At 50.0% G+C, this 20634-nt stretch overlaps 2 protein-coding genes across 3 annotated transcripts in view; one reads left to right on the top strand and one right to left on the bottom strand.

Annotated features, from left to right (window-relative positions):
- SQSTM1 (sequestosome 1) overlaps window positions 1-11318 on the top strand; it is an 11503-nt gene extending 185 nt beyond the window's left edge. The window contains 8 exon segments of the mRNA XM_006923247.3: window positions 1-71; window positions 1965-2060; window positions 2575-2804; window positions 2898-3039; window positions 3837-3917; window positions 8756-8970; window positions 9234-9429; window positions 10442-11318. The exon segment at window positions 1-71 is cut by the window's left edge and continues 13 nt beyond it. Of these exon segments, the coding sequence (XP_006923309.1) occupies window positions 1-71; window positions 1965-2060; window positions 2575-2804; window positions 2898-3039; window positions 3837-3917; window positions 8756-8970; window positions 9234-9429; window positions 10442-10599 (1189 nt within the window). The 3' untranslated portion in view covers window positions 10600-11318.
- A 5-nt stretch (window positions 11319-11323) lies between these two features.
- MRNIP (MRN complex interacting protein) overlaps window positions 11324-20634 on the bottom strand; it is a 14011-nt gene continuing 4700 nt past the window's right edge. Inside the window, exons 3-8 of one of the 2 annotated variants that reach the window (XM_015598057.2) lie at window positions 19205-19293; window positions 15653-15728; window positions 14248-14399; window positions 13560-13619; window positions 13473-13500; window positions 11324-11957 (exon numbers count right to left, since the gene is read on the bottom strand). In XM_015598057.2, the coding sequence (XP_015453543.1) occupies window positions 11490-11957; window positions 13473-13500; window positions 13560-13619; window positions 14248-14399; window positions 15653-15728; window positions 19205-19293 (873 nt within the window). In that variant the 3' untranslated portion in view covers window positions 11324-11489. Of the gene's footprint in view, window positions 11958-13472; window positions 13501-13534; window positions 13620-14247; window positions 14400-15652; window positions 15729-19204; window positions 19294-20634 lie in introns of both variants that reach the window. The other variant, XM_006923360.3, reaches the window with a different exon arrangement.

Raw genomic sequence — 20634 nt, 5'->3', positions numbered from 1 at the left:
GCGGCTGCTTAGCCGGGTGGCCGCCCTGTTCCCTTCGCTGCGCCCCGGCGGCTTCCAGGCGCACTACCGCGGTGAGCCGGTCGGGCGCCCTCCGGGTTGGCGCGGGGCCCTGACGTAGTCTTGCCATGCGTGGCCGGTAGCTGCCCCTTCCCTCTCCACGGGCCTGGTGCGCCTGCAGGGGTCCGCTCTGGCCGCTCACTGGATGGGCGGCAGACCGCGTGGGTCACCAGTGCTACCTCGGGTGCCAGCCTAGTGACCAGAAGTGTTCACCAAAGTCGGCCCTCGTGTGGCCCGGCGCTGCCAGGCTTTCCCGGCGGCTCTCAGGCCTGGGGCATTAGAGGCCTCCCCTCCCCCCGCCATGATGTTGCAGATCTTGGCAAGGGCGCACCGGGGTGTCCTCCTTCGCCGGCTTGCGGCAGGCACTGGGTGGTCAGGCGGGCACTCAGGTTACACTGACATCTTGCTGTTGCCGAGTCTAAGCCTGCCTGTGCCCGGTGGGGGGGTTAAGATTGGGCCCCGGAAGAGCCTGGGCTGGCAGGGGAGAGGCGTGATGTGGGTAAACAAGTGTGGGGGTGCGGAAGACTCAGGGCTGTGCGGCCTGGCGCGAGAGCCCATGACGGCAGGGGGAGGGGAGGTCGGGGACGCACCACAGAATGCCCAAGGCCGAGCCCAGACGTTATCCCACTGGCAGTGGGCAGAAAAACAAGATCAAAATCTTAAGAGATGTTGGTGTGGGCCAGGCGTCCTGAACTAGCCAAGTGTCTTCACTGGTGGCTGCTGGGGGTGGGGTGGGGGAGGTGTGGTTGGGCGGGAGGTGGGCCACCAAGGCCGGCCCCTGGGCGGGGCAGTGCCGGCACCGCCTTCAGGAAGTGCTTCCTGCGTGCCAGGCCCTCCTCTTTGGTTAGTTTTATTTATTTTTATAAACAATTTTATTGAGCTATAATTCACATGCCATACAGTTCAGCCATTTAAAATGTACAATTTTTAGCGTATTCACAGAATTCTGCAACCATGATCACAATTTTAGAACCTTTTTTGTCACCTTCAGCTATCCTATCCCTATCCTCCCATCCTCCAGCCCCAAGCCAGCACTAATCTACTCTTTTCCTCTATGGATTTCCCTATTCTAGACATTTCATATAAATATATACATGGAAACATACAAAATGTAGTCTTTTGTAATTGGCTTCTTATACTTAGCATAATGTTTCTGTATGTTGTAGCTTGTGTCAGTACTTTTGTTGTGGCTGAATAATATTCGATTGTGTGGGCATACTGCATTTTGTTTATTCCTCTTCTAGTTGATGAACATTTGGGTTATTTTCAACTTTTGACACTGCCCTTGTCCTTATGGTACATGTTGTATCTGCTGGCCCACAAACCTGGCCCAGCCTGCAGATGTACAGTGTGGTTTGGCCTATGTGGTGGTGCTTTGAAACCATTTGAGCCAACATCTGAAATGGAGATTACATACAAATACATAATTTTTGCTTTATTGGGGGAGGAAGCAAGCAGATGTACTTATCTACTTCACTCTCCTAAACCACACAAGACCTGAGGCCCAAGGCCTTTGGAGGGGCTGGGCCTCCAGGAGCAGGTCACAGGTGAGACTCTCCCACAGTTGAAGATGGGCCTGGGCTTGGGCAGACGTGGACTGAAGCAGCACCTTCTCAAAGGGGCAGCTGGCCCAGGGGCAGAGTGGCAGGTGGCCAGCTTCTACTGCTGCTACCCCTGCACACACGTGCTCTGCCTCCTACGTGCACCTGGTGTCAGATTGGAGTACTTGCCCTGCAGGCGGCAGGGTGGTTAGACAGTCTGGCCTCAGCCTTGCTTCCCCCTCCTCAGACAGGTGGCTTCAGGTCTAGCCCCGCAGGTGCCACTTTAGCACCGGCCTCACCCTTTTCGGTAGTATTGTCCAGCTGAGGAGCCCTAGGGGTTCATGTGCTGTCTTTTAAACAATCTAGATGAGGACGGGGACTTGGTTGCCTTTTCCAGTGATGAGGAACTGACAATGGCAATGTCATATGTGAAGGATGACATCTTCCGTATTTACATTAAAGGTAAGGGGTAACCCTGGGGTGCTGTGGCTGGCTTGAGGTGATAGAGAAATCCCCCAACAAAGGGCAGAGGAGTTACAGGCTGTGTAGACAGGGCCATGATCATCACTGCGTGGCCTGAGAAAGGAAGCCATGTCCATCCCAGGGGGTGGGGGCAGAGGTCTCTGGATTCATTCTTCACTGTGCCCAGACCAAGTGCCATGGGCTGGAGGCAGTTTTGGGGGCGCTGTGGGGTTTGTTTTAGTGAAGGGCAGGCCAAGGCTGTGCAGACCCAGCTCCCCGCTGCTTCTCTCCTGCTTCCCTCCCACTCGGCCACATGTGCCCAGGTAACACGCAGGTGCTGGCAACCTCTGGGCAGGTTCTCAGGTCGTTTTGTTGCGAACAACTGAATTACACATGGACTCAATGTCTGAAGAGTGGACCCAAGGGCCTGTTAACTGACAGTGTGACAGCCCCGCAGTAGTGACAAGGGGGAGACTTTGTGGCGTCCCACCTCACAGCTCTGCCCTCCCTGCAGAGAAGAAGGAGTGCCGGCGGGACCACCGCCCCCCTTGTGCTCAGGATGGGCCTCGCACCATAGTACACCCCAACGTGATCTGCGATGGTTGCAACGGGCCGGTGGTGGGGACCCGCTACAAGTGCAGTGTCTGCCCCGACTACGACCTGTGTGCTGGCTGCGAGGGGAAGGGCATGCACAGGGAGCACAGCAAGCTCGTCTTCCCCAGCCCCATCGGGCACCTCTCTGAGGTGAGCAGAGCCTCCCTATGGGCTGGGGTGAGTGCGAGATGGCAGGAGCCCCGTGACCCAGCCCCGCTGACCCTTCTGCTTCTTCCTCCCCAGGGTTTCTCCCATAGCCGCTGGCTCCGGAAGCTGAAACATGGGCATTGTGGGTGGCCCGCCTGGGAGATGGGCCGACCGGGCAACTGGAGCCCACGGCCGCCTCGGGCGGGGGATGCCCGCTCCAGCCCCACAGCGGAATCTGGTGAGCCTTGGTCTGCTGGTCTCACAGGGCGAGGTGGAAGGGCTGTGGAATCTGGAGAGCCTTCCCCATGTCCTGGAGTCCTGTTGTGCTCATAGCTTTGCCAGACACTTTGTGGCCATTCAGGGTATTTCGTCCTCATAAAACTGCAGAGCACAGAGCACTGTCTCCATTTCACAGATGAGAATGCAGGCGCCCACATGCCCAAGGCCACCAGTTCAACTGCACTAAACCTAGACTTGGCCTCAGCCCAGCTCTGTGCTCCCTTCCTGCTGGCTGTGTGCCCTTCTGGGGTGGCCCTCAAGGACAGGCAGGGTGGCCTTCCAGCACCAACGACTCTGCATTGTGCTCCTTTCTCTTGAGTTAACTGTCAAGAAAGACAGGGCCAAATTTGGTCACGTCGTTTACGTAGTCACAAAGTCAAAAACTTACACATAGCTTGCATTCTAGATTTTGGATTCTGCTTTTATTACTTTTAACTGCATCTTTTGACTCACCTCGTCTTTTGGGATGAAGACAGGATTTTTTTTGATGTTGAGTAAGAAACATGTTTAGGAAGATGTTTTATACGGTGTGTACTGAGCCCCTCACGGGTTTCCGATCACCAGGGTCACAGGTGAAGGGGATGAAGAGGCCTGGGAGGTGACCCAATGTGAGAGGGAGAGGGGTAAGTGCTGGGGGTGCAGGCTGCCAGGACAGGTTACCCATGATGAAGGTGATAGGACTGTGACAGGTATAAAGGTCATTGAAAAATATGCTTTGAATTAAACATATCATTTTTTATTTTTTAAAAACCAAAGCTTCTGGTCCATCGGAAGATCCCAGTGTGAATTTCCTCAAAAACGTAGGGGAGAGTGTAGCAGCGGCCCTCAGCCCCCTAGGTAAGTGGCTGCCTGTCCGTCCCTTGTTACCAACAGAGACTTTTGGTAATTTGGTGTGTGGGTGGCTATCTGTGGCTTCCTCTGGGATACCATGGTGGAATGGTAGCACCATGCCCGGAGATTGGTAAGGATGGGTTGCCTCAAGTCAGCCTTTGCCAAGTGCTGTACCACAGGCCACTCGAGTGTAGTGGAATGAACCAGCGTTTGGTTGGGATGATCCCAGTAGGGAGGGTGACCAGGCTCAGTTGCAGAGCTGGCCCGTCAGCTTCTGCCTGCTTGTCCTGTGAGGGAAAAACAGTCTTATTTTCCCCTGACATGAGCCTTGGGGTGTTCTTAAGGACTTGGGTGAGTAGTTAGTTGAGATACTTTTTCTCTTATCCTTCTTTTTTTGCAACCCCCAACCTCTCCTGGTGCTTCATGATTGCTGGGCTTGTGCTGGTCTGGGGAGCGAGGGGTGATGGAGAAGGGGGCTCTGCATGATGCCCTGTTTCCAGTACTTTAGGTTCAGAGTAGCTCTCTGGGTGGGTGATAGGCATGAGCTCTGAGGCTTATGAAAGCACCCACTGCATCTGTGGTGTTGTAGGGCTAGGGTGTCATAGGGCTAGGCCTTGTGACAGTGAGAATCAGCTAAAGAAGGTGACTTCCAGTTCAGGATCGCAATCGACCTATGATCTCAGACTAGAGAGAGCACATCTCTGTGCCCAAAGCCTGCCTGCCACCCACCCTGTGGCTTATAGGGCATGACTACCATTGCCTTCAACCGAGACATTTCTGCTTATGTTCATTCTGCCCCTGAATGCAGCTTTGAAGCAGCAGTGCCGTCTCGGCATCACTGCTGCTTGGTAAAGCAGCTCAGACCACATGTGGTCTCTATCCTGGACTAAAAGGCTTTTGAGAGAATAAGAAAAAAGAGTTGATATTCTTAATGCTTTCCAAGGAGGATAAAACAGTGGAGCAGTGATCAGATTATAACTGGGAGATAAGCCGTGCCTGAATCTGTCTGCCACTCACGTAAGACTGAGTGAAGGTGAGTGCCATTTTGAGAGATTAGGGCCCCGGGGAACTTCTCTTTAGAAGACACTAAAGGGACAGTTGTTCTCTGAGCATCAGAGTCAACAAAGGTGGTTTTTTTGGTGTGTGTGTGTGTGTGTGTATACATATACATATACATATACATACATACATACATACATATGTATTTTAGTGTATGGAAACTTAATTAAAATTATTTTGAAGAACAAAGGCCTTCACTAAAAGAACGAGCAAGACAACCCAGGAAGTCACAAAATCAAATCTAGGTTCAGGGCGGAATTTCCCAACAGTGCAGGGTCCCAGGTCCACCTTCTGGATTTTGGTATGTGGCTCTTGGGAGGGGCCTGGGAGCCGTGTGTTTTGAAGGCTTCCCAGGTGACTCTGGGTCACATCTGCTGTCCATCTTGACACCATCTGAGCTTGTGCTGTGTTTCAGAACTTGGCCTGAATTACCTAGTCAGGACACACGGGGATAATTTTTGAAGTGCTTAGAAGTCTTTTGGGATAAAGATAAAGGCCTTCTCAGATCTTTCATGGTGGGCGGAGTTGCTTTCTGCCAACTAGGGAGGAGCCTGGAGCATCACAAAAGGAAGAAAGTTCCAGTAAAGTATGTCTGTAAGTGGTTTCAGCTGAGGAGAGCCATTGGAACTGATTAAACTCTGTTGTTGGAGTTGTGGATAGTTTCTTAAGAGGAACCGACAGCTCGGATGACTCACACTGCTGACTGCCTAGAAGGAACTGTTCCCGGCGAAGGGCCTAGGGGGCAGTCTGTGTGCAGTGAGTCAGTGACTAAAAACCCAGGGCCAGCTGAGCAGGCCCATCAAGGCCTAGGGCTGTGCCTGGCTTGAGGTCTCAGTTGCTGACATCTAGGACTTGAAGAAGCAGGGCCTTTCTCATCACTGGGTCTTCTGTAAACACTCCCCACACACAGGCTTTGGGGGCAGCAGGGTACAGACGGTGGCATAGTCTATTAAGCTCTGACGTCTCAATTTGTCAAGTTGGAGAAACCCTAGGTCTATAACCTCTCTGATTCATTTCCAGAAGAGTCACAGCACTTACCCACTTAGCAAAGTGAGACAGTACACAGTGTTTACTGTACTCTTTTTCTAACTCTTCTGTTTCCTTGAAACTTTCATAATAAAGTTGGAGGAAAAATGGAAGGAAAAAAATAATTTAAATATTGTTGATGGAGGTACTGGTAGTTGAGTCCCTTTTATCTCTGCTTGCTCCTCAAACTTTGCTAAAGTAACAGTAAAGGGATTAAAAAGTTTAAAGCAACATGGATCAAGAAAAAGGGAGAAACGTAATAGAAGATAAAATGATGCCATCGGACTTTGGAAGATGGGAAATGGATGGAGGCCGATAGCCAGCAGAGGAGACGTCAGAAACCTGTGCAGAGTACTGGTGAGCAGCGAGGCTGGCTCTCCAGGGCCAGGAAGGCCAGGGAACAAGGGGATGGTCTGGGGACCCCAACTAAGTTTAACATAGAGCCTTCAGGGCCCCACCCAGCCACTTGCAGAAGTGGGTCCAGAGAATTCAGAGGGAGGGATAGCAAGGACACAGGGTATGGCAAAGCACCAGCCTGAAGCCAGGCCTTGTGAATGAGCAGTGGGTCCAGCAGGAGCTGGGGAGTCCCTGCTCAGGAGAGGCTGAGTGAGCCCAAAAGGAGCCCCTCAGCTGTGGCCTCTGGGACCCCGACACCTGGCTGGACACCAGCTACCGTGGGTGGGAGCTCATGGACCCAGGGAGAGTGCTTCCTATTGGCCTTTTCTCAGGGCCTCTCAGGAGCAGGCTGCCATCGAGCTCGCCATCTGGGGAAAAGCTCTGCATGTGCCAAAGATGGAACCTTAATAGTGCCGAGAATGTCAACATCCTCAGTGAGGTACGAGGAGGCATTTGGTGTCCTTGAAAAAGAACAAGGATATCATAAAAATAACAGAAGGGAACACGATGTTCTTGGAAATTAAAAAAAACAATAGTAGAAAAAAGAAAACTTCAAAAGAAGGCTTGGATTTTAAGGTCATCTCAAGGAAATATTCCAAAAGCAAAACAGGCAGGAGGAGGGAAAATTCAAGGATTAATTCTGGTGGCCTAACCTGGGATGAATAGGGATTCCAGACAGAACAGGGAAAACTGAAAGAAGGATGTGAACAAAGAACACAAGTTCTGGGCACTCAGGATGTTCATCTCTAGAGTGAAAGGGTCCCCGAGTGCCTCGGACAATGACTAAAAAAAAATCGCACACTAAAGCTGATGATCGTTGTCAAATGTTAGAACCCTTGGCAGAAAGAGGATCCTGAAACCCTCCAGGTTACGGTAAAGGCCCGGGAATCAAAGAGCACAATGCCGGAGGCTAGATGGCAGTGGCACAAGCAAAGACTTCAGAAGTCTAAGCTAAAACGAGGTTCATTCTAGAATTCTGTACCAGCAAACACGATCAAGTGTTGGGGCAGAACAGTTGTCAGGTATGCAAGGTGTTAATCATCTCACCTGAGCTCGAAACTTTTCTGGCCAAAATGAAGAAATCAGCCTAGAATGAAGAAAGAAGTGTTTGAAAGCAGGACCTGAAAGCAGGGTAAGATGGTGTTGGCAGGAGGAGAGGAAAGGTGGGCACGGTGTGGGAGTCACACCTCTGTCCTCCCCAGCTGCTGGCAGGGCCGGAGCCTGAGGCTGGCACCCCAGGGGGATGGCCTCCAGGGGAAAAGCCAGAACTGACAGAGGATATGAGGAAAGTTAGCAAATAAAAGAAAGGGGCATCATTAATCATTAATGCTACAAAAAACAAATAAAAAACTCTATAAGGAAGTACATCTACTACTTGGCCCAGCAAAGAACAATGTACAGTGGCATAACAAACATTGAATGTTGTTTTCTGGCATAACAAACATTGAATGTTGTTTTCACCAAAAATTGAGTTTATGAAAGGGCAGGGGAAGGGAGATGGTAAGTATTGATCTAGAGTAAGAAGTAAACAGTAGACTTAAGCAATCAAGACAGAAAGGGCAGTGTGGGTTGAAAGTTGCCTCGCGGGAGAGGCAAGGCTGTGTGGTGAGGGCAGGAATCTTCTGTAGCCTTCTGGAACTGTGACTCAAAGCTGTGGGCGGTAGTCCTTTGAGAAATTAAAATTAATTAAAAACAGCACCGGTGACTGTTACCCCCCCTTCTCGGTGAGCATATGTCCCAGAGTGCAAGGGCCCGGAGGTTCCCCCGCCGCCTGTGCTTCCAGGCTCGTAGGCCTCGGACAGGCTTGCTGGGCTGTCACCTGCCTAAGCAGAATGCCGGCATTTAGTATGCGTGGTTTTCCTGTCACCAGGTCCCCACACGGGTGTAATGCTTTCCGTGGTTCTCAGTGCCAGGACGGTGTCCCGGCCATGTGTATTTGGCTCTCCCTGGTTTGTGTCGAGCCCTGCCTGCTGTGTGGCCACTGTCCTGCCCGTTAGGAAAAGCGAGGTCTCTTCCTGGACTTTTCTGGCTCTGAAATGGACCTGGGGTGTCAGCTGAGATTAATGTTTTGTTAAGCTGGGGGAAGAGAACGGTACAATAAGAGTTTTTCTAGAAGCCAAGATTTGAGGCCAGGGTGCTGGGAGTAGGTCAGCCCTCGGGACCCTGAAGGTCAAGTCTGACCATCCATTTGCCTTCCGGTGGCGGGCTGACAGCCTGGCCCGGTCCGGTCGGGCGGTGTGACCCCGGGTGTGTGGTGGATGCCCACGCTGGAGGGCCGGATGAGCTTGCGGCCCCACACGGCTCCTTCCCTGTGGCTGCTGCTTGGAAGGGCTTACGGTTGGCGCTTCCTCCTTGGCCCCTAGGCATCGAAGTCGACATCGACGTGGAACATGGCGGGAAAAGGAGCCGCTTGACACCAGTCTCCCCCAGCAGCTCCAGTGCCGAGGAGAAATGTGGCTCTCAGCCAAGCAGCTGCTCTTCTGACCCCACCAAACCGGACGGGGATGTGGAGGGTGCCGTGCAGTCTTTGGCGGAGCCCATGAGCAAGATGGCCCTGGAGTTAGGGGCGCGGCCTGAGGCAAGCACCCTCCTGCTGCCCCCACCCCCCAGCCAGGGCCCCTGCGAGCGCTCATACTGCCAGCGGGACCTGAGTCTGTCACAGAGTTAGTTCGATCTGTGGCATTTAAGTCATTCTCTGGACCCTCTGCTAGAACTCTACAGGGAAAAATACTCCTCTGGCTCCTTGCTAGTTAGTCCTCACGTGCCCCCTCCCAGGAACTGAGGCTGTGGTCGGGTGGGACTGTCACTCACATCCTGGGTGCTCATGGTGGTTTGTTCTAGGAACAAATGGAGTCTGATAACTGCTCAGGAGGAGATGAGGACTGGACCCATTTGTCCTCAAAAGAAGTGGACCCATCCACAGGTGAACTCCAGTCCCTGCAAATGCCTGAGTCTGAAGGGCCAAGTTCCCTGGACCCTTCCCAGGGAGGGCCCACGGGGCTGAAGGAGGCAGCGCTGTACCCACACCTACCACCAGGCAAGTGGCTTCAAGCAGCTTCGTATTTCTACCTTTTTTGTTCAGAGTGTCCTGTCACCTGCTTTTAGCAACACAAAAAGACATCATGTTCTCTACTGCAGGGCTTGTTTGTTGGCATGAGAGGAAATTAGGAGTGGGTTTTGTCCTGTGTACATGCTGCGCCTTGTAAGCACAGCTCATTTTAGTTAATTTCTAAAACCTAACATCTGGACCTGCAACTACAAAGGCAGATGTGCCATAGAGGTGGCACTGGCTTTGGCACTGCCATGCCCCACTAAAAGTGGGCCTTGGAGTCCATCTTCTTGTTTCCTCATGGAGAGTGCCAGCCTGAGAGCAGGAGTCACAGCCAAGGTGTGCAGTAGCCAGGCAGGAAGCCACTGCATGAAGTAGGTGGCATGGGAGGCAGCAGGGCCGCATGGGGCTGGCGGCCCAGAAAGTACACATCGAGTGAGAGAGGCAGCTGATACTCCCTTCTGGTTCACACTGTCACATGGAGGTGCTGTTTTAAGATAGTATTCAAGTGAAAACTCATTTGTGGGCCAAACCTGGCACTTGGGCCACTGGTGTATATCTCTGCCTTAGAGCAGGGGTGGCAAACTGTGGCCTATGGGTGAGGATATTTTCTCATTTTATAATGGTTGAGAAATAGTCAAGACCTGTGAAAATCAGATGAAATTCAAATGTCAGTGTCCATAAGTACAAGTTTTATTGCAGCACAGCCACACTCACTTGTTTATATCCTCTCTGGCTGCTTTTATGATGTTAACAGCAGGTGGAGTTATCTGTGACAGACCGACAGCCAGCAAAGCAGCTTAAAATCTTTATGCTTTGGCCTTTTACAAAAAAGCTGGCCATCCCCTGCCTTGGAGGGTCCCGTGAGGCTTGGTGACCCTGTGGGAGCACCAGACCCTGTAGGCACTGTGCATTTGCTGGCTAGACAGGGTGCTGCTGCATACAGGTCATAGTTGGGGCCCCATGACACTCTCTCATGGCTCGTTACTGTCTCTGGCAGAAGCTGACCCCCGGCTGATTGAGTCCCTCTCCCAGATGCTGTCCATGGGGTTCTCGGACGAAGGCGGCTGGCTCACCAGGCTCCTACAGACCAAGAATTATGATATTGGGGCTGCCTTGGACACCATCCAGTATTCAAAGCACCCACCGCCATTGTGACAATTTTTGCTCACTTGTTCTGTGTCCCCTTTCTTGTCTCATAGTTGTGTTGAGCTAGCGTAGAACCCTAGTGCCTCTATAAGGGCCAATTTCTCTGCATTCTTCCAGAATCCGGGGTGGGGTGGGGATGCATGAAGCCATTTAGGGCAGTAGAACAAGTGACGTGAGGGAGTTCCAAGTGTTGTGCTGAGGTCTGAGAAACGTTTACCAGCTTCCCTCGGTGCCCTAGCTCCTCACAGCCAGGGTGGGCCTGGAGGCTTCCCTGGGCAGAGCGAGACTGCTGGGGAGGACGCCGAGGCCACACTGCATCAGGTCCCTGCTGTCCATACGCCAAGATCACACCAGCAGTCCAGCATACATCTTGCCTAATGGCCTTTTCTTTTTTAAAATGACTAGTAGGACACTGACATGTAGTTGATTTTCGGCTAGAAACTTATATACTCCGAGCTTAGCTAGAGAGCAGCCAGCATACTGTTGGGGTAGAGCAGGCAGTTCTGGAGCAAGCACTGGAGGGCAGGACAGCCCAGGACTGTCCTGGGGACAAGGAAGGGTCGAGGGGGGAACCGATGCTGGCAGTCACTGAGTACTACCTGTTTCATAACCACTGTTCTCTCATTTCTAAATGTGTCACCTGCTTTTAAAGAAAAGCCCTTTGTAGCTATTCTGTTAGCATATTTGTAAACAATCTCTAATTAAACAGTATAAGCACTTTAATTAAAGATGATCCGTTTGATAGCAATGTTTATTGTTGGTCTGGGTAGTTCCCATGAATCTTCAGTCCTATTTAAAAGCACCTCGGGAACCCTGTTTCCAGTGACACGGAGTCTAGTGGACATGTAATAGCACACTGGCCTGTTCCGTAACAAACATGTAATAGCACACTGGCCTGTTCACAGATCGTCATCAAAGTCCTCACCGGTGTTAAAGAGATCACCCAGTCGCACAGGTCCAGGCTCCTGTGCCCCTTTGACCAAGGGCCCACCCTCTGCCTGAGGGCCTGTGCCCCATATGTGCTTGGGGGTCTCCCCAAAGGGCCTCTTGGGCTCAGCCATAGGAGTGTGTGTAGCTTGAGAGAGCTGAAGCACACCGGCGGTCCTGCTGAGGCCCCCTTCCCTGGGGGTCTGCTCAGCTTGTGCTCCCCCACCTGGCCTGGGGCTCCTCTGCAGGGGTGTCAGGGGTTCGGTGTCCACATGTGAGCTGTTTCCAGGTGTCAAAAGAAATTGATCCCACTTAGAAGATGTGGCCCTGACCCACTGGGCAGGACACGGTGGTCCCTGCCAAGGACCAGTGAACTCCCTGGTGTCCCAGTCCTCGCAACAGCTTCCTTCTCCAACCAACTCTGCCAGGCCAGTGTGATCCTGCAGTGGAGACAAAGCAGGAGATGGCTATGTCCTCTGTTCAGAAGGATGAGAGCCAGCGGCCAGCAGGACCGGAAGACAGGAAGAGAAGGGTCCCTGTGCCTGCACTGCCGCTTCCTCTTCTCCCTCTGAGTTCTGGCACTTTCTGCTCCATGCTCTCCCTCCTACCCAGTCCTTAGGCTGCAGGCTAGCAACATGCATGTACTTTGAGGTTTAGCATAGTGGAGGGAGAAATGCCCTCTACCTCATCCCAAACCCTCTGCCAAATTCTATAAGCAAGCTTTTCAAAAAAGGCAGATATTCACTTGTCTCGTGGGGAACCGAGAATCAGGGGAAGGTGTGCCCAAGAGGAGGGGTGAGCTGGAAGGGCCCGAGAGGCTGTCCGCAAAGAGATGGAGCCGCCATCCTGCTGCTCACTGCTGGGCAGAGGGGAAGGTCCATGCTGAGGGTTTTGAAGCTGTGGAAGTGGCTGCACAGAGGTCCTAGTGGGATGAGACAATGTTGCTGAGGCCTGGCCTCTCCCACCTCAGGAACCAGATGCACTGAAAATTGGGTTTCACCACCTACAAAGTAACTTGGAAATGAGGACAGGTCGAACACTGCGTCACCACCCCCAGGCATCAGGGAAGAGGCGCTGTGGTCTTTTGCCACTGTCAGCTCTGTCACTGACTTGCTGTGACCTCACTGAACCTTCGCTAGCCGTGATTCACCTTCAAAACAGTACGGGTGCATGGCGAGCATCGCACATGGCAACACAGTCAAAACGTGTAACTCAGGGACAGGCATGTTGTTAAGTGCCATTACCTTTGTTCTCTAATTTGGGATTCAGGGCCAATCCTTACCTGGGTCATAGAGCCAGTTAGTGGCAACACCAAGGTTTGGCCTCTGTCTCTTGGCTTTGAGCCTGTGCTCTGCACTACTGCCCAAAGCTGGCCAGGCCACTGGCCTGTGTTGGGGACTGGCAGTGATGTCGCCCAGCAGAGTCTTCTGCCTGGGCGATGTGGCTCTCATGACAGTACAGCAAAGCCTGCGGCATGCAGCCTGAGAGTGCAGTAGGCCTGCTGGGCTGGAAGCATCGAGGCCCAGCGCAGACCCTGGGGAAAGTGGGCCTTGAATACACAGGAACATGCTGGGTCAGTGAGGGCACAACGGGAGCAGTCCCCTAGGGCTGGGCCCGCCGGTGTGGAACAGGTGGCTGAAGGCACTCCACACAGCGAGCTGAACAGTCTTGACCCTGAGAGTCCCTGCTGGTCTACCTCAGTTGCCGCCAGGCACCAAACTGCGACTGACTGGGAGTTAATAGCAAGGAGGGTGGGTGGGGCGGGGCAGCAGTGCAGGCCAGAGAAAGGAGCTGGCTTAAGACGGAGAAGACAAGATACCCAAGTGGGAAGCTGGGGTGTTTGGGGGCGTTAAGTCTCATACTTCAGTTGCCAATAAAATGCAACAATTAAAAAATCCTGGGTACACTTAATTGTCACTGGGGCGAGAAGAGAGATGCTGTTCTCAATCGCTAACCTTCTGGGTCTCCAAGGTGTCCTCATAGGGCGAGAAGAGAGATGCTGTTCTCAATCGCTAACCTGGGTCTCCAAGGTGTCCTCAGAATTCCCCAAGTCTTGACCACTGGGGATGCATGGAGGCCGGGCCGTGCTCTGGCTCCATCTCCTGGCAGAGAGAGGGTAAGTGCTGTCAAGAATCCAGTCCCATCACCAAGTCACCTGGTCTGACGCCCAGCACAGGTAGAACCTTGTCACCCTATACAGCTTTCCAGGTAGCTAGCTGCTCAGCTTCTGCCCCACGGCCAACAACAGGCTGCCCAAGGACACGCAAGGCAGTCCGTTTCTCTGCTCGTGGCCTGCGGTTGCTGGAAGGTTCTTATTCTGAATTGCAATCTCCCTTCCAACAGCACCCGCCCTGTAAGAGTGAGCCTGGATCTAGATGAGACAGTGTCTCAGAACATGCCCTAGGTCTGGAGAAGACACCTGCAGAAGTCGGGTCTTTCCTGATCTAGGTTAAAAGCTTCCAGGCCTGGCCACACTTGGCTTTGTCAACCTTGCCCATAAAAAAATTCTTCCCTGCGGTGAGTGCAGTCTAGGTGTTCAGAATCAAGTGAACATGGTACAGGCACCCACGTTGGCACCCTGCCCAGCCCTCACCTCTGTACCCGCGGCACCTGACACCTGGCCAGGCAAAGGGGGGCCCAGCAGTGACATGCCCACTGGCTCACACTCCCCATGATGCTGGCCGCTACAAGCTGCTCATCAGCCCCCCACCCATGGGTCAGCACGGGCACCTTTTTCTGGGCAGGCTGGTATTGGGAGAGTATGGCTTCTTGGTTGCAGACGAGGGCTGCCTGCTGAAACACACGCCTTCCTTCAGCCCCACCTTTTCAGAGCTCCTTTCTAGGTACTTCAGCCAGCGGTTCTCGGAGGGTGGAGATTTCTCCTACCGGATTTGGAAGTACATTTGTTCTCAGAGGACAGCAGGTGCTTTTACTGAAAATCCCCAGCCCAACTCTGAGACCTGAGAGTCGCAGGACCCATGTCTGCCCTGCCACCATGAAAGGCATTTGGCTGGAAGGTAATGAGAGATGGATGCCTGACACATGAGTGGGAGTGGCATACACTTGGGGAGCTGCAGAGCACAACTTATCAAGCTCTTTGCAAATGTCCACACTCCCTGGCCCAATGGTTGCAAACTAAGACAAAGGTACAAAGATGCTCAATAAAGTGTTATAAAAACATTTACAGTAACAAGTTTAGGAACAACCTAAATAGCTAATGAGGGAATAAATATTGGCACATGCATTATATCCTGTAGATACTTTTTAAAAATGAAAATCATTGAAAACTATATAGCAACATAGAAGACATAAGTCAAAGCTCCAGGATGCAAAGAGAATTGCTTATAACACAACTATGTACAACTACATGTACAATTAAGGCTGTAAGTGCACAGAACTGGGAGTAGAGACCCAAACATCTAACAGCTGCTGAGTTCAGTGGTGTGTTTACAACCATTTCACCACTTATAATATTAATATGAAGACCAGACAGGGTATCAGAGCAATTCTGTGAGCAGAGGCAGGGCTCTGCCCTCGGGTAGACAGGGAGCCTCGGTCTGCCTGACAGCTGTCCCCACTCCCCATCTCTGGCAGGACTCAGTGTTCCACGTTCCCACGGCATCCTGGATATATAGATGGCGTCACCTACTGTATCACTCAAGCTCCTACACATACCACCACCCACACTTTGAGCACCAACTTTACCAGGCACGCAGACAGTGGAACTGGATGTGAGCCTGACTCTCAGGCTCAGTCTGGAGAGAGAGAACATGGATGCCAGGTTTACAGCAGCACCTTTCTCTACTAGAGGTGTGCCCCGAGCACTGAGGGACAAGGGGAGAAGCACAAGGTGATGAAGTTCAAGCTAAGTTCAGAGTCGTTTTCCAAGAAGAGAAAGAAAAATCCCTCTCCACAGAGTACTGTAATTATTTGTATACATGGTGGTCTCCACCCTTATGAAGGGGACAGGCTTATTCATTTTTGTGTTCCCTATAGCTTTAAGTCGAGTGTCTATCAGTCAGTGGCATCAACAAGTGTTTACTGAACAAGTGACTAATGAATGAGTAAAGGGAAAGCCCTCCATGGCACAGAGCCAGCCCAGGTAGCTAGACTGACACAGGTGCTGCTGGCTTACCTGCAGACACGTGTGCTTGGCCTGCCCAGGACCTGCATTTTTCTCATCATTGGCATTTATAGGTTCTTCCAGGGACCTTAGAGAAAGATTGTACACATGTCCTTTGTAAAATGACCAGGAAGATGAAGGACAGGAAGGTGGGAGGAGCAAAATGCAAGGACATGACAATGAATACCAAAGACTCCCGGGGGATCCCAGGGTCTTAGCTTTCGTTTTGATATGACTGAGTCATCTTCAAGCAGCTCAGAAGGCCTGGGCAGAGGGACCATTTCTTCCTTGATTTAGGCTGGTCGACCTCCAACAACAAGAAAAGGGACACAGGTAGAAGGGGCAGACCCAGTTTGCATCCTGGCCTTGCCAATGACTGTCACTGTGACAGTGCAACTTCGGGTTTAGCACTGTTTCATCACCCACTCATGGAGATAATACTGCATGGGTGATCGTGAAGATAAGTGAGACAGTGTGTGTGCGCACATGTCCTGCGCAGGGCCTGGGACACAGGGAGTCATGTCAGCTGAACTCCTGCAGCACAGAGTTCCAGTAGCAGTGGCGATGTCCCCATCACACAGGGTCACATGAGTCTTTCCAGCTGTGTTTTATCTCAAACACTACAAGAGAGAAGGCATCTTCCTGAGCTTGACGTGTCACAGTGGAGACCTCCAGGGATGGCGGAGTTCTTTTGCCCCATAGAGAAGAGTGAGGGACCGTCCTCTCTTTGCAGCCTCGAGCGGGCTGATGGCCAGTGAGAACATTTACTGTGCGAGGGCTGAAGGTAAGAGCCAAAGCCACGATCAGCCGTGGGAAGCATGGTTGTTACTTCACAAAATCAAACTGAAACTCTCTCGAGTGAACTCTGAGAACCCCAAATGTGGGGTTCTCATTTGGTAGAACTCTACCAAATGTGGGCACCTCTCCTTCGGTTTGTTCATCTGTAAAAAGAAGTCACTGGTCCTCATAGGTGGTTATGAAGATGACATGAGAGCACACATGTGAAACGCCTGCCCTGCACATGGTCGATGCACCAATGTTCCGCTGAGCAGTGTCTTGCTAGCGATTAGCCAGAACTCGGCTCCCTCAACTAAAGGACATATCTCAGTGACCTGAAGATCCCAGTCGGTCTTCTCGCTTCTGATGTTGCCACCGAGGAACTGGGTGTCTGTTGTTCCTTCATAGGTGATCTTGCTTTTCTCCCGCTTCATTTTCAGCTCTTCTACGTTCTGCAATTTCATTATGTTGTTGTGTCTAAAGATGGATGTTTTTAACTTTAAAAATTACCTTACTGAGGTCTAATTAACATACACTAAAATGCACCCATTCACACGTAGTTACTAAGTTTTGCTAAATTATACCTTTGAAACTATCATACCAATTAAGATATAGAAAAAAAATTTATTGAGATGTAATGAGAAACTATAGTGAGAAAATTTTCACCTTCCCCAAAAGTTTCCTTCTGCCTCTTTGCAGGCAATTCCCCCTCCCCAGAAAATGGCCGACCCCTACAGTATGTGATCTTTTGCTTATGTTGTTTTTGTTGCTAAGTAGTATGAATGTAACCCAATTTATTTATTTATTCACCTGGTATATCTGTATGTCTAGCCTTTCACCAATACTATACTGTCTTGATTACCACAGCATTACAGTAAAGTTTGAAATCAGGGTGTAGAAGTCCTTCAACTTTGTTCTTATTAAAGTTATTTCAGCATCCTAGGTCCTCTGCATTTCTATACAAATTTTAGATTATTTGTCAATTTCTACCAAAAAAAAAAAAAATGCTGCTGGAATTTTGATTGGGATTAGGTTGTTTCTCTAAGATCAATTTAAAATAAACTATCTTCTTACTGATGTAGAGTTTTTCAATCCATGAATATGTTATATCTCCATTAATTTAGATCTTCAATTTCTCGTAACAATGTTTTACAGTTTTACTGAACAGATCTTGCACAATTTTTGGTTATATTTATTCTTAAGTATTTCATTTTTGGACACTAATTATAAATGATATTTGATTTTAAAACCACTGTCCAATAGTTCACAGTAGTTCTAAAAAAATAAAATTTAATTTTGTATGTTGACCTTGTATCCTTGTGATCTTGCTATATTAACTTTTTAGCTCTAGTCTCTTTTGTGGAGGTTCATTTGGATTTTCTAAGTACACAAGGTCTTTGTCCTGTTTCAGATTTACTGTTTCCTGAATCTAAGAACGTAAGCCTCTGATTCTGGAAAATGTTCTGTTCTTTTCTCCGTAAATACTGCCTTTGCCTCATTCACTTTATTCTCTCTTGCTGGAACTCTTCTCTGTATTCTCCATGTTTCTCAACTCGTATTTTGTACCTTTTAATTTTTCTGTGTTGCATTGTGAATAATTTCTTCACGTTTATCTTCCATTTTACCAATTCTGTCTCTAGTTGCACTTAATCTGTTTAACCTCCCTATTACAATTTTAATTTCAATGACTACATTTTTCATTTCTACAAACTTTTTTCAAAACTACTTGGTTATTTTTTAAAGGCTCTTGCTCCTATTACCAACTCTCTTTTATTTCATGAAATACAGTAAACATACAATATTATATACTCTGAAGTCTTTGTGGATCTGCTTGTCTGTTCTGCTGTTCTTTGCTCATGGTGACAGGCTTGAGTGTTAAATGATTGTTACCTTGGAGTATATGCTCCTTGGAACTTTATCTGTGAGAACTGTTTCAGGCTCGGTTGAAGATGCTCCGGAGAGGAGCTGCATTTACCTCTTCCTGGGATAGTTTGAAAAGAAATTCTCAGTTTGAGACTTTTCTTACCCTTCCTTCCTTCCTTCCTTCCTCCCTCCCTTCCTCCCTCCCTCCCTTCCTTCCTTCCTTCCTTTCCTTCTTTTCCTTCCCTCCCTCCCTTCCTTCCCCTTACTTCCTCCCCTTCCCCTTCCCCTTCCCTTTCCCTTCCTTCCTATCCTTCCTTCTCTCTCTCCGTTCCTTCCTTCCTTCCTTCGAGGCTTTTCATACAGTGCATGTTAAAGACTGAAAAGACATGTGGCAGCTTCCTCGTGCTTATAAAATCCTGGAGCGATGTTCCCCTCTTCAGTGAGTGCCGAAGTCAGCATAGGCTGGTTTCTTGCCACATAGAGGGTGCATTTGTAGTTCACTTGTACACTGACAGTGTAGTCCTTTGGGGACTAAGCTTTGTGTTGCAGTCTCCTACTGACCCTCGCGCACTGAGTGAGCCCAAGGCTTTGTCTCTGTCTCCTGTGCTCTCCCAGCCTTCTCAATGGAAGCTCCAGGTACCAGGTTTTAATTGCCCCCCTGGGGCCCAGGTGCTTATTCTCTGGATTTTGGCTTTTGCCTCATCTTTGACCTGTACTAGTTATTTACTTCCTCATTATCTCATCAGTGCATTTAAAATATCGTAGCCAGCATTTTAAATTATTTCCAGTGGGAAGATTGTTCAGCGTAAAAACTGCTACATTGGAAGACCTGGAAATCTAAGGGATTTCGCCACTGTACACCTCCACCACCCACTCCAGAGGAAAGTAAGGCAAGAGAACCACGCCCCTCTCAAACCACCGTACCTGAGTGACATCTCTGAAACCTGTCCCTGCAGCAGATTTAATTTCTGGACGTGGCGTCTACAGTCAGCACCAGAGCCCTCACCGTAAGTCTGAGAAACAAATAAAAATATTAAGTTTAAAAAGTGTTGACAGAATGCTGAGAAATAGACCCATTAGAGATGTGCCCCAGAGAGGGAAGGCTGTACTCTGCAAGGCCCACAATGCCTGAAGCACATGGTAGAGAAATCCTAATGATTGACTGCTGTTTCTGGAGTGACTCATGAACTAACAGTCTCAGGAGCTAACGGTTTCGGTCTACCTTGCTGCCCACTAGCTCCCTAAACTCTACCTATTAAAGCTGAACTCAAACCCAAACCCCACACAAAATGGTCAATGAACATAAGAAATTCAGAAGTAACACAAATTGGCAATAAATGTAGGAAATGATACATACTCTTCACTGATAATCCAAGGAATACCAATTAAATGACATACTTTTTTCCATTTAGCAGTCATTTGTTTGTTCGGTAAATATTAAGCAGCTACTATGTGACAAGCCCTGGACTAGGTAAAGACAATACAATATAGGAGGGGACAAAAATCACTGTCATTGTGGAGCTCACATTCTAGTGAGAAGAGACAGACAATAAATATACAAGTGAACTACACCTATCAGATGGTGACAAGCGCTACCAAGGAAAGGCAGGCAACGACAGGGAGTGGGGAGAGTGCGGACAGAGCAGACGATTTTATACAGGGTATTTAAGGTGGTCAAGAAATGGATCCCTGAGGTGACACTTGAGCACAACATAAGAAGCTGGGAGGAAGCAAGCCATGTAGATACCTGAGCGAAGAACATCGCCCCCACTCAGCAGAGGTGATGAAACCTGAATGAGTGCAGGGACCCTGAGCCCGGCATCCAAAGGAACAGTGAGGAGGCCATATGGCCGGAGCTGAGTGGCCTTGGGGGGAAGATGGCAGGAGATGAAGTTCGAGAGTATGGGCCCTGCTACAGACCGAGTAAGCTTCACCGGCAGGAGACTTGCTCTGTTGCTGCCATCTTGAAATTCTTAACCACCTTACTTTTGAACTTGTGTTTTGTAAGTGAAGTCTGATGGGACATTGGAGCATGTCTGTAAGCAGAGGCGATATATACCGTATGTGTCTACTGTCCCTTGCCACCTCATTGCATACAGCATGCTCGATGTCCCAGGAGCACGGAATTCGAGTGGACTCACATTGCATGGGGTTTGGTGAGACTGAGTGCAGACGTGTATACCGTCTATGCCTGAGTGTGTGGGGGCGCCCATGGCCCGAGACACCACGTTTCCATGGGAACGAGAACTTGCTTTGGATGCAGAAAGAAGGAAAAAGGCCTTCTAAAAACACGAACCACCAAGGAACTCTATTGTATCTTTTCTTACTCCTGTCATTTCTCAGGGGTACCAATC

This window comes from Pteropus alecto, unplaced genomic scaffold, assembly GCF_000325575.1.
Source record: "Pteropus alecto unplaced genomic scaffold, ASM32557v1 scaffold78, whole genome shotgun sequence".
In the NCBI taxonomy this organism is placed as follows: domain Eukaryota; kingdom Metazoa; phylum Chordata; class Mammalia; order Chiroptera; family Pteropodidae; genus Pteropus; species Pteropus alecto.
This window is presented reverse-complemented; position numbering and strand designations above follow the sequence as displayed.